We start from the raw sequence: 13,923 nt of genomic DNA, 5'->3' as shown, positions 1-13,923 counted from the left end.
TTCCGTGGCATTGTTTTAGCTATACACGTCTTGCAACTTTTCTTGCAACTTTTGCTAATTTTTCTTGCAACTTTTGCTATTTTCAAATGCAACTTTCTCTGAGGACAGTCTAGTGCAGGGAGAAAGTAAAACAGACAAAGAAACAACCGGAGGAAAGAAAAGGACTGACAAATAGCACCCTCCAATCATGCGCAAGTAATAAAAACAAAAGGGAAAAGACATTGGTTATTATTCAAGTGAGAAGATTTCACTTTTATTCATCCAACATAAAGGAAAAATGTTCCATACAAAGTCAAATGACCTCTTTAGGTCAAACATTCATCCACATCATACAGCAAACACACACACACACACAAACAACATGTAAAACATACAACGATAATCACTCTGCACATTTCAAGCAGCTTAATTAACAAAAAGACATAAAAATAAGGAAAACCCATGATACAAAATACATGAGACAAACCGAGGAACTCACACACACACACACACATGATGTAGTTGTAGAAGCAAAGGTCTCATTCCAGGTACATTTTCCTTATAGCAGTAAAAAAGAAAAAGATTCCCAAAGTTCCGCCTGCTTCTCACTTCTTGGCTTTCTCCTTCTCTGCCTTGTACTGGTAGTGGAGTTCCATGGTGTCTGTCTGAGAGATCTTTTCCCAGCCCGTCTGCTTCATGTGGTACACTGAAGAAGGAAAAGTCCACCAAAAATTAACAAAGCAAAACAACGTACCAAACAAAACTTTGATTAACCCTCCAAGTGTCACGAGATAAAATTCCATAAGAATAAAGAGAAGTATTATATCAGCGTAATATTTGTCATTTAGTGCCAGTAAAAAAACCAAAGTAAGACAGACAGAAGATAAGAGAAACAGTAATGAGCAAGTCCTACTGTGACACCACTGACTTCAAGAGATCTTGAACTTTTCAACACCCTGGGCATAAAATCCCTGAAAACATCTTGAAATCAATCCCCAAGTTCTTATTATTGCTCATTTCCTTGCAAGTCAAATGACAAGAAAGTAGCTGACCTGCTTTTCTTTCAGAAAATGTACAAAGATTGGACATTTTGACGAGAATGAGAATATCATCCACATTGCAAGCAATTCTCTTCAGTCCTTTTGGGTACTTTTTACACCAGAGACCAAAAATTAGTTTTTGTTGTGTTGTTCTTATCAAGAATCATGAAAAGTAAGAAAATTGTAAGTTTTGACCATAGTATTAAACTGCAGTTTGGTGATGTTGTTATGTGCATCTTTTTTAGTTTTAGTAAGAGTTTTACGGCACTTGCAACACAATAAGATCATATAAAATCCGAAGAATAGATGTGTTACAAGAGAGTAACATACGGTACACAATAAAAGAAGGAGGAGAGATAAGGACGATAGATGTTTGTTAGAAAAGAAGGAGCAATCCACACCAGAACACCCGCCAACCACTCATGGTGCATCTTTGATACAGCTTCGGGAGGAAGTGAAGGAAAAATAGAAAATTCTCAAAATTTGGACTAGAGAGGACTGCGTGCGACAGCATGACAAATAACTTGTAAATACACCCTAGGACACATCCACACTGAATCACTTACTGATATTTTTTTTTAAAACAAATAAAATAATATAATGAAACATCATGTCTTGTTGCACTCTGCTAACAGTGTAATGCCATGCCTACAGTAGAATGAAACCTTGTGACAATTCCCAACACTTGTAGAGAAATATTTCAGAAGCTACCTCCCCCCCCCCCCCCCCCCCCACACACACACATCACCAGAAGAATCAAAAGGTATAGAAGATAACCCGGAAGTGTAAATCACAACATTTTCAGGTTTGCTGATCTTCTGCCACTGTATAATATTCCCCTATTTCCTCTTTTGACCGAGTTATGACACTTCGAGATTCCAGCCGATTCCAACAAGGCTACCGAGGTCAACACAATTTCACATAATGAACTTGGCGAAAATTGTCCTTGCGGTGCTCAGCCCCCCCCCCCTTCCACAAAGTGAAATTATGCAAACTGAGACCAAAAATGTGAAATTATGCGATTCTGTTAATTTTAACAAAGAACGACAACGGAAAGTAATCAGAAATTATGCCAAAAATGATCAAATTTGGCTAAATTATGCGGTGTGCATAAAACCTCGGGGACAGCTACAACAAGAGGCAACTCACAGTTGACAACACCGCCAGAGTAGGCGTCTCTGTGAGTGGCGTGGTAGATAGCGCGCCGGCCCAAGTCCTGAGCCTCCTCTACTGACAGGTCCCACTTGTAGCCACTGTCCAGGACTCCGTAGGCGTAGACGGAACCCGAGCCTACAGAGAACAGTTTGCCCTCAAGTCTCTCACCGTCGTTGTCCACATAGTACAGGCCAGGGCCCTGGAAACATGAAAATGTGTCACGACGTGGTGGAATCAGGCGCTCGTCAATTTTTGGTCATGTGGTGTTATTGGTATCATCTAAAGGTTTATTCATTTCCCATACGTTCAATAAAAGAGACACCCATTTATCTAAAACAGAAGTCGACATATTTGCGATTGAAGGAGATGAGGTCGCCTGGTTTCAGTGTTAGAATAAGCGAGAAAGTGGCCACCAAAGTTCGGTAACTTCAATAGCTTGAGAGTCCTTGAAAACTGAAAAATTACATATTTTGTGCCGTCAATCAACGTTTTTCAGACAAATACGTACGAAAATGTACTGTATATGGACATAAAGGCGTAGAGCCAAAAATCTGTAATTCAATAAAAAATTGTCAAACTGGCAGAAAAATCCCTGTTTCTTCGATTTCATTATTTTGATGAGCGCCTGATTTCACCACGAGGCCTCACAAATTATAAAATACCAGTAAAAAAATATATTTTTAAAGGTGAACACCCCAAACCTCAACGCCCTCTCCAGCAAAGACCTCTTCACTCATTCTTTACTGAAATCGCTTTAAAAGTATCTGAATGAGAAAAGTACAATCCACTGCAAACAACATTTTTGCATTGTGTTTCTGTCCTCCAAACTCTCATAAAATGAAATCAAAACAGTGAGTAATATATCTTTACACCTTTTAATAAACTATAAAAATACTCATAAATCAAATTTTAAAAAAAAAAATGTTAATGTAGGAATTATGTGGTTAAGAGCTCTTTCCATTAAAAATTTATAGGAAAGTAATTAATGCATGCATTCTGAAAGTCAAATCAAAGTCTGCTCAAACCTCATACAAAACTAGTATGGGATAGAGCGCTATATAAATGCAATCTATTATTATTATAATAAGAATTATTTATTATTATTTTCAAAGACAATTCCATGCTTTCCACGTAGTAAAATCTGATATGGAATTTAACAACTGGGGGAAAAAAAAGAAGATTCTTTAACCAATATATTATATTCTTACCTTCTTGTCCCATCCAATGATCATAGTTCCCTGTAAAAGAAGGAATAAAAATAGAATTCATTTTGTGCTTGAAGCAAATCATATATCAATCAAATATAGAGTTAGGGGAAATCTTATCATGAGCACTGATAAAAAAAAGAAAATATAATATACACATCTAAACAAAATAATAATTTTTTTTTCACTTTTATCTTACTAACTTGATATTAATATTAGTCACAATGACGCAATACACTAAACAATTTTTTTTCCCCTGCTATATTTTACAAGATACTTTATTACAACTTTACTCTCGAACAACGATGCGTAACTTAAAAGTACTAGCAGTGAAATCTAAAAAACAAAATGTAGAAGCCACATCAACCTATGGGTGTGATGCTTGCCACCCACTTCCAAGTATTCGGCTAAAAGCCAGGTTCCTAGACCGTTGACTTTTTTCCGGGATCTCAGACATCACAGAGTAGAAGGCAAGTGGGATCTTACACACAGTACTCTTGCATAAGAGATTTACAAACAAGAATGAAAAACTTTAAAGATGTCGAGAAAGCAGCTCATGTCAGAGACATCAATGCAGACCTGCTCTGGCTAGTTGCCTGAAAAATTTTCTCAAACAGGCCATACCATAAACCAAATAAACTTAGGAGGAGGAGGAGGAGACCATAAACCAAATAAACGGAGGAGGAGGAGGAGGAGGAGGAGGAGACTATAAACCAAATAAACGGAGGAGGAGGAGGAGGAGGAGGAGGAGGAGGAGGATGCACCAAATACTCCACTCAAATAAGGGACATTTTGATGCACATTAAAAACAATGTATTTAAATCAATTGATCAGGGCTGAAGAAGCTATTATATCAAATACTTTGTGACCAGCAGAGAATTCAACAAAAGAAAAAATGTCAAAAAGAAAAAAAAAAAAATTAGTCTTACCATGGACAAACCCATGCCTTTGTAGTCATATACAATATTGGCAAGAAGTTTTGAGGCAGCAGCCACCGATATCCTTTCTTTGTTCCTCAGTTCATATATTCTGCAAGTGAAACAAAATACAAATCTTCATTTTCATATAACATATTTCTTCAGCAGAAATTACGTACAAGCACAGAAAGGAAGAACAAGTTCAACTATTTGTTAGTTAACTCTTTCCTGCATCTGTGCCGAGATACGAATCTTATCAGTAACCTATTACATCGGACGTTCCCAGCAGGCCGCCAGGGTCACTCAGTGTGTACTGTTGGTGTACAGGGAGTGGCACTGAAAACGCGTGTTTCCCCCATGAATATCAGGGGTGGGGGGGGGGGGGGGGGGGGTTGTTATTTCCGTGAATACAGAGGGGTGTTTAATCGATGATGAAAATAACGCTCTATCTTTTATAGCTTTCAATTTATGAAGTGTTACGAACATATGAATAACCTCCTCTCATAAGCTGATACGACATTACGAAGAGTTACGCCCATTCAAAAGACCTTTTTAGACGCTCTTGCTATTACGAATTATCTCGAGTTCGAAAGGGAGTAACATAGGTCAATTTCCGAATGTTTTGCTCTCAAATTTGTCTTTTTCCCAGCACAATAGTATTCAAAACTATCACATAAGCTTATTTTTATCAGGTAATATCATTTTATATAAAATCAAGCTCATTCAAAAGACCTTGTACAGAAAAATGGAAGTCTTGTTTCTTGGCTATCCTTTCGAGCACCTCATGTCCATGTGGGTCAATTTGTTCAAATTTCATTGGACGAACATCTAGAGCTACCAACATGCCTTGGTTACCAACCAACCCAGGCGGTTCTAGAAGTAGGCCACAAACGCACACAAACTCAAGCAGACAGACGTACACACACTTGAGCTGTGGGAATACGGGACCCGGTCATCACACGGATGATGCTTGGCGCGCTTGCGCTGAGTCAGCACTGGACTGACACGGGACTGGACGGAAGGCGAGGTACAGAAATACGCTTATCGAGGAACATAACCCCGGCTGCCGCAGGACAAGGGTTAAGGTATCCAAATCTCTCATAACTTTTATTTTTCCTTTTAAAGTGATAATAATAGGCTCTCAGACTCGCAACCGTAAGGTCGTGGGTTCGAATCACGTCAGGGGCCCGATGTTGTGTCCATGGGAAAGCCACTTTACACAAATTTTCCTCACTTCACCCAGGTGGGAATGGGTACCCGGCTATAGACAGCGAAAGATCTTGTCAGTTTGTTAGTGTTTGAGCGCTTAATCAGCTAGCTGCTTGCACTGTATGCTTCCCGGGAAGCTGAGATTGTTTCGGAGTGTTCTATGGTCTGCTGGGGTAACAATATAGTATAAAGCGCATAGAGCCTGCTGTTGAGCGGGGATATGCGCTATACAAATGCTATTTATTTTTATTATTATTATTAATTACCCCCAAAGGACCCCTATCATTCAGAAAGATTCTTAGCTTCCTGGGAAATATCACTGCAAGCTACCACATTACAGATGTATTTGCCCTTGCTCTACAGAACGAGTTTTTAAAAAGCACTGAAGTCACTGATTTTCCCTTGACAGAGGCAATATGCAAATGACAAGGTTGGAAACTCAACCACAGACCTGCACTGCCTGGCAAGTGCCCGCTCCCAGAACATGCAGTCCGCTGCACCACCCGCCATAGTTCCCAGCAAGTAAGGATTGATCTCGATCACTTTCTTCACTGTCTGGGATTCTGTGGAAAAAAAAGAAAACAGGAAAACACTTGTGATAGAAAAGCAATGAAAGTGGAAAGCGGTATGTTTCAGGAATAGGTTTACATATATATATATATATATATATAGAGAGAGAGAGAGAGAGAGAGAGTCATCGATTAAACTGCTAGGTGACTCTGAACACTGAGGAGATTCGTTTCACATCAACAAACAACCAGAAGTTCTAATTTGTTCTTCTTTTTTCCACTGTCAACAAACTCAGAATAACAATGCCTGCCAAAATAATTTAACATTTTATGGAAATTCCCTCCTCTCCTTCAGCAGTTCTTCACCTTTATAGCAAACTGGCAGGGGACAGAAAGAAACAGAAAAGGATCGCAGTATGACTTCTTCAATTTTTCCCAACTGAAACTCTAATTCCTCTCATTCTTAAAAAGAACTGATCGATGCATACAGATCTCAAGTGTCTTGATGGTATTGTTTTAGTTTTAGTAGAGTTTTTACGGAGCTCACAAACTGCATAAGGTCATATGAGCGCCGAGGGGTGGATGCCAACAGAGAAGTCCTTACAGGGAATCAAGCTTACTCTGCTCACCTCTCTAACTTCAACAGTCTGCTTTGACTTCAAGGCATCCCGGAAATAGCGGGTCACAAGAGTGTGACAAACATACAAAAGAAATAGAGGAAAAATGACGATAGTAAGGATCAGGAAAGAAAAAGCAGCAGTGCCCTGTTGCAGTTCAGGCACAGTTATAGTTATTAGCATGACATTGATGAATCGGCCCATTTACAATTCTACTGTGCATAAAAGAACATGTTAATGTCCCGCCTTAGGGAATGGCCTAAAGACACTTCAGTCATTAGCACCGCCACAGGGGGTACTTGATGGTATGTAAGACTCAATAAGGTCTTTAAATTCTTCAAGATATATTGTGTTGCTTTGTTGTTCATGCACTTGAGACATAAAGAGCAATTTTGTTATTAGTCTACTCCGCTTGTGCTGAACTTTCTTGAGTTAATTTTCTGTTAAGTTGATCTTTTTTTCTGATCCCTACATCTCTTCTTCTTTACAGATCTCAACAGTTAAGAATGAGCTCAGATGACTTCATATTTTTTTCGCTCCCTGGAGGATGTCAATTCATCCGCAGTCAACTGTATAAATTTTTACACATAAAAGGCATTAAATTGACAGTCCAGACCAATTCATTGAAGATGCTTCAGGAAGAAATATAAGTTATTAAATATATTAATTTTTTAAGAGACATTCACTAAAAGAAAATGATGCAACTCGAAAGGCAGGACAAAATTATTAATCCTCAAAAAGCACAAAACAGTACCTCTTTATTTTCAATTCAAATTATAAGCAGGATACAAAAAACGGAACTTAGACTGCTGTAAAGACTCACCAATCGATGGCCCGGCGGTGGCTCTCGAATCAACAGCAACAATGACTCCATGCTGGAATTTGAACGCTAGCGTGGTGGTGCCATGATCAAACTGGATTTTCACATTGTTCTCTCCACTTGTCAGAGCATGGTTGATACTTGCATGTGCCTGTGAAAGAACCAAAAAAAACCCATCCCAACAAACTATTAAAGAAACAGAACATCTCTTAGCATAATTCTTTGAAATTGAGGTGAAGAAAAAAATCTACCCTTTTACCTCTTTCTCAGTCAGTCTACACCCTGGATGGCTTGCGAATGCTAAGACTCTACGTGGTCTTGAACTTGAAGCTCAGCTGTCTGATCTGGCCTTGTTTAATCATCTGGTGGGGGTTCTCAATAAAATTCCTTGGCGAGTGTTATTTCCACAAATTCTAACTAAATTGAAATTCCTGTTGATTAGCGCAAATCTGCCCCATGCTATGGTATTCATCCTATTATCAGATATAATAATATAAAAGCCACTTTCGACTTATATCTTGTTGATGTCCCAATCCACAAGTGGATAGTTAGACAACGTTAGGAGTACGCCATTGGCAGATATTTATAGTAACAGCCATCTTGTTTGAGTCATAAAATAGTGTTCTTCATTCTGACAAAAGACAAGAGAAGTTCCAGACCTGTGGTGTGGACGATAAAATTGACCACAACAAAGTTTTCAAATTATGTTAAAACACAAAAGTAAATTAATTTGGTCGTCTACAAAGATGCTACTGCTATTTAACTTTTCGAATCGAGCCGAACTACGCGGGTCGCCATTTTGTTTTGCCCGGAAGTTCTTGTGCTGCTCCTCTTTCTCTCTCTCTCTCCACTGCCCACAGACAAAATAGCAATGCCAATGAAAATTTAATTTTTCACTTTAGCCCTTTTTTATTTGGTACCTAAGAAAGAATTTTCAATTCTAAGAATTATGCTTCTTAAATTTTAAGAATCGGTTTATAAATAAAAAAGTTATGGGGTTGTAAAGGTCAGCAAAATATGGATGACCCACATATATATATAGGAAAATACTCCTAAAAAGTGGATTCTGTAAGAAAATCGACGATATCCCGGTAACTGATCAGAGTGTTAGAGAGAAACTTGGCTACCCGATGTGTTTTTGGGTGTAGAAATCATTTCTGCAGTCAGATTTACTACCCATTTCGCAGTTATTTTGTTATAAATTAAAATTTTGGAGTACATATTACGATTTTGCAAAAAAGGGGTGTCGGGATGAGTCCATTTTATTTATAGTATTGTATCACAACATGGGATCTTTAAGAAGAAATGTCGGCAGCGTGACTAAATAATTGCAATGCTTTTTATGATGACTTTAGACCATGCCAACCGTAAAAGATAAGTTAATTCAATCTAGCATGTCATACAATTAAAAATTCTTATTCCCTGTTGAGACGCGAACACCCCGAGATGAGATAACCTCGCCTCGGAATACCCTCATTGCCATGTTACAGGGGAACAGAGAGAAAAACAACCGGATGCGCGCGCCCGCCATTGCCCTATTTCAAGTGACCAATGAACGGGCCCGGAATAGTCATGTGGGGATTTGTAGGTCACATACATTTGCCATGAGAGTGACGGGAAAATGGCCGGTCTCCATGCGAAGCCGCTTTGGATAGGGGGGTAGTCGTGCATTTATGATCGGGTCTAAACAACTACTCGACACAGAACGTTCAAATTTGAGCACACTATAGAGGATAGATAGATCTATTACCATCTCGGCGTTGAAATTCAAACTCCTTATATTATAGTTTTCGGTGTACTCGATACGAAAGTGTTCCCGACACCAAAAGTATAGGTTAACTTATGTGTACGAACTTCAACGTCCACATATCATTAGTTTGCCCTATTTTCTGATTGGTTGCCTTTAGGAGGCTAACAGTAGTAACACAAGAGCGCTGGAACATTTGTTCACGGCTACCTCTATTCTCACCCCGGGTGAGAATAGCGCAGGCAATTCTTTTAGCTATTCTCACCCGGTGTGCGTTCACCGTTATAGTCTAGATCTAGGCCAACCAATTTTGCGTTCACCCTGAACCACAGAATTCTACACTGTAATAACAGAAAAATTGTAGAATTCTGTGTTCAGTGCCGTGAACAAACGTTCCATTACTACTGTTAGCCGAAAAGTGTACAATGTTGTCTGTGGGCAGTGGAGAGAGAGAGAGAGAGAGAGAGAGAGAGAGAGAGAGAGAGAGAGAGAGAGAAAGAGAGAGAGAGAGAAAGGAGTAGCGCGAGAACTTCCGGGCAAAACAAAATGGCGACCCCAATAGTTCAGCTCGATTTGAAAAGTTAAATAGCCGTAGAATCTTTGTAGACGACCAAATTAATTTACTTTTGTGTTTTAACATCAAATTTTTATCTTTGTTCTGGTCAATTTGATCGTCCACACCGAGAGAGTATTCAGAAAGAGACAGAGAGAGAAGAGGGGAGGAGTAGATCTTGCGAGAACCTCCGGGCAAAACAAAATGGCGACCCGCCTAGTTCGACTCGATTCGAAAAGTGAAATAGCCATAGCATCTTTGTAGACGATCAAATTAGCCTACTTTTGTGTTATAACATAATTTTTTCTTTACTTTTATCCATTTGATCATCCACACCGATTAGAAAGTAGGCCCTAATGTATTCTGAAATTAGGAAAAACAGATCTTTTTTCACACCGGGTGAGAATAGCCAACAATGGCAAGTCTCACCCGCGGTGAGAGGTCGATCGTATTTTTATTCTCACCCCGGGTGAGGATAGCCACTTCCTTTGTTCACGGCACATAGGCTAATTCTACAATTCTGTTATCACAGTGTAGAATATTGTGGTTCAGGGTGAACGCTACACTGGTTGGCCTAGGCTATAACGGTGAACGCACACTGGGTGAGAATAGCTGAATAGCCAAAAGTAAAAAAGGCTCTGGCCATCCTATCAGGGAAATCAGAGTTTTTCTACAAGCTCCCCTTTTAGGTAAGATTGAAGAATATACCGGCACCGGACCAGCGGACTGACTTTGCCTATGTCTCAACCTTAGGAATTCATGATTTTCCCCAGTTTTTATCTCTCAATGGAGAATCTCGGACCAGTAGATCTAATCATTAAAAGTTTCGACAGGGGGGAGACCCCCCCTGAACCCCCCCACCCCCTCCTTCACCCGCCGCACCCACCCCACATTCTCGCGCAATAATGTACACGAGTGAGTGGTCCGGTATTCTTCAATGTTCAATCTTCCCCCCTTTTATCAGAGCACTTGGCAGGTTTGTATGAGTGACACGGCTTTACCAGTGACAGTATCAATAACACACTAGATCTAGATCTAGATTCTAGGCCTACAGTCAACAACAATCATTAAAATGACCGTTGTTGACAACACATTCTTATCGTCACTCCACTCTCAACCAGCAGAGTGAAGTGGAGTGTCCATATCATATAGTCCATACATTTTTAATACAAAAGCCTAGATTTCTAGATCTACATACCGCTGGGTCACAGGGCAGGGTGAAATTTGATGACATTTGCAATGCATCATTAAGGCTTGGTATACCCATCAATCCGTCATCGCTGGGGTTGAATCCATTGTACAAATTTCCACTTTGAGCCTTCAAACCGCACACACTAGCGAGCGCCATCTTGTCTAACAATGAGTCCGCAGTAACTGAAAAATCTCTTGTCATCGAGAATTCGTATTGAAAAGATTTCGCTTCTCTAGGCCTATAGGACAGGATAAATTTATTATAAATCAACTCTGCGCAAATTATATATTCTTGAAAACGAATATACATGTATTTCTTAAACAACATTCCTAGAAATATTTTTATAGGAATCAAATTTCTTTACTAGGAAATTTTCTCTTAGAAGCTGAAGTAGAATCTAGATCTATTGTATAATCTATGTATAAATTAAATAAATGCCAACACTCTTTGTGACTTGACGTAGACTTTTAATAATCAAGCACAATGAAGACATACGTCAGACGATGCATGACTGGGACAGAAACGGAACAGAAATAAAGCAGATGAATATGATTGACAAATAAGGGAAATAATAATAATGGACACAAGGAACAGATACGAATGATGGCACATACATGTGGTCTTGTAGCTACCGAATGATAGACACGAAAAATCATCTTACAAATTTCGGGGAGATAACCATAGAAATTCCATCTCCAACCAAGACATGTCGAGTGAACTGCGCTTTCCGACCCAGGTCGTTATTAAATTCACACCATAGACTTGTTCTTAAAAAACAACAACATATGGTTCACAACGACTTAATTCCTTTTTACGGGGCGTGCCATTTGAGCCGAATGAAGGGCAAAGGGGGATAGTGGCGGAAGCTCTCAATAGTCTCAACCATTATTATAGTTAAACTAGTGTTTTGCTTTGAGATCCCAGGCCCAAATTATTGCTATAATTTTGCTTGGTAAAAATAAATTACCACTCTTTTTATCTTTTTTTTCAGTAAAAAAAAAGAGGTACACCTGGAAGTAAAATTTTAAGCACACAATCAGTTATTCTTTCTTGCTTTCTTTCTGGGCGTTGTTTGTTCACTAGCTGTAGGATGTGACAGCAGCAGCAGCTACATTATTGCTGTTGTAAGAAGTGTTCTATGGCGCTCGCAACTGCATAAAATCATATGAGCGCGCGGGACACATTAAACATTTTCAGTTGGTAGGAAATTTTGAATTTTGCCCGGGTGGCGGCCGAAGCCTACTCAACTACCAAGGGATCTTTAACTTTCGAAACTTACACACGGGCCCTCAGAGATTTTTCGCCCTTGTCCGAGAAGGCTAGGTGTAGATCTTTCCTACCAGAAGATCAGGGGTGCAGCTGAGGGACAGCAGTAAAAAGGAGCAAAGAAGTAGCAGTAGAAAGGCTGCAGAAAGAGTCAGGAGCCCAGAGGAGGGGGCAAAGGAGGTGAGGGGGTGGGGGCAGAAAGAGAAGACGAAAGCAGACGACAGAACATTGCTAGAGGGCAGGAAAGGAGGTGAAAGGAGACAATTTTAGAGAAGAAAATTTTTCGGTCGCTATCCTGATTCGAACCCGGGATCTTTGAATGAGAAGCGAACACCTTAACCTCTAGGCAACGAGACCCCCGCAGCAAACATTGTAGTTGTGTGTTTCCCTGTGGCTGTGTCAATTTTCCTATAGGCTACTCCTGTGTTGCTCTCTCTATTGTATTAATATCAGTAGCCTATTAATCGTGCATTATAAACCTAATCTTCTGCACCAATATGACCTATTGTGTTGAAAGTGCTGTAAAGCTCTTTATTAAAACATTTTAATTTTTTTTAAAGAAGTCAATAAATTTCTTGCTCATCATCATCAAAGAAATGAATTATAAAGATAAAGCTGAAGCTCGTGCGCACGTTAAAGATCCCTTGGTGGTCCAAAATCGATAAGAGTAGGCTTCATCTGCCAAGTGGGCAAAATTAAAAAATTTCCTACCAACTGAAAATGTTTGGTGTGTCCGGCGCGGTCATATGACCTTATGCAGTTGCGAGCGTCGTAAAACACTTACCAAAAAAAAGAAAATTAAATCAGAAGCAGTCAACTAACTACTGGTCCTTCAGCCTGCAGTGCACCAAAGGTTTTAAGGTCCTTGAGTGCACCTGACATCTACGGATGTGACCGTTTTTTCCTACTTCGTAGGCTCCCTTGCCATCAGGCAGTCACAGTTCAAATTTCAAAGGTAGATCTTCCCTCTGTTTCTTTAGTGACTGGAGTATTTTCAGTTTTGGTTGGAAATACACCGTAATTTTGAATTTTGCCCAGAGGTGGCTGAAGCGTACTTATCTATTTCTTCAGGACCACCACCAGATCTCTATTTCTAACGTGCTCAACTTGCGCACAGGACCTCCCAGATTTTTGTCGTTATCTGAGAAGGCAAGGTGTTCTATCCGTACGTCGTGTTTTACAATCGTATCCATACGACGTGGGGAACTCTGTGCCACCACTTTCCAAAGAGGAAATTTACTGGTTATTCCGATCCGTACCCTTTGCATAGCAGTCTGTCAAAATTATTTTTTTTTTAATACTGAAAGTTTCAAAGAGATCTTCGTACTAGAAGTATTCTAAAATGTGAAGAATACAACCCTGGGCGTACAAAATGACCCCAGGGTGTACGGATAGGGTTAAGGGGTGTGAGCGAAAGACAGCAGTAAGGAGCCAGAAGTAGCAGTAGAATTAGAAAGAGTCAGGAGTAAAGGAAAGAAAAGAAAAGCGGAAGCTGACATGTGACAGAACAGGACAAGAGAACAGGAAAGGAGAACACATTTTTAGAAAAGGATTTTTTGGGGGGCCCTGTCAAGTTTTGATCCCGGGACCAATTGAATGAGAGGCGAACATCATACTTCCATACCTAGAGAGCTCACTCTCAAATATTTAATTCTAAATGTATTCAAATATTTAATTCTAAATGCCCAGAGGATACACATAAATTAATAAAACT

The 13,923-nt window shown here is 39.6% G+C and overlaps 1 protein-coding gene across 1 annotated transcript; it reads right to left on the bottom strand.

Annotated features, from left to right (window-relative positions):
* Positions 1–225: 225 nt before the first annotated feature.
* Positions 226–11,127, bottom strand: LOC101847071 (proteasome subunit beta type-5). The gene is made up of 7 exons (XM_005110505.3): positions 10,950–11,127; positions 7,455–7,602; positions 5,957–6,068; positions 4,309–4,408; positions 3,383–3,412; positions 2,169–2,373; positions 226–685 (listed from the first exon to the last, which is right to left on the bottom strand). Exons 1-7 carry the CDS (start codon positions 11,097–11,099, stop codon positions 585–587), a joined length of 846 nt encoding a protein of 281 aa, XP_005110562.1. The 5' UTR covers positions 11,100–11,127; the 3' UTR covers positions 226–584.
* Between the last annotated feature and the right edge of the window lie 2,796 nt (positions 11,128–13,923).

The sequence above is a fragment of the Aplysia californica genome, unplaced genomic scaffold (assembly GCF_000002075.1).
Source record: "Aplysia californica isolate F4 #8 unplaced genomic scaffold, AplCal3.0 scaffold00902, whole genome shotgun sequence".
Taxonomy (NCBI): Eukaryota; Metazoa; Mollusca; class Gastropoda; order Aplysiida; family Aplysiidae; genus Aplysia; species Aplysia californica.
Note: the sequence above shows the minus strand (reverse complement) of the source record. Positions and strands in the feature narration are given on the sequence as shown.

Coding starts and splice junctions, on each gene's coding strand:
- LOC101847071 (XM_005110505.3), bottom strand. CDS start 11,099: ATGGCGCTCGCTAGTGTGTGCGGTTTGAAGGCTCAAAGTGGAAATTTG. Junction 2,374..3,382: donor TCATTGGATGGGACAAGAAG/GTAAGAATATAA, acceptor TCATGTTTCCAG/GGCCCTGGCCTGTACTATGT. Junction 686..2,168: donor CTCTGGCGGTGTTGTCAACT/GTGAGTTGCCTC, acceptor TTCCTTCTTCAG/TGTACCACATGAAGCAGACG.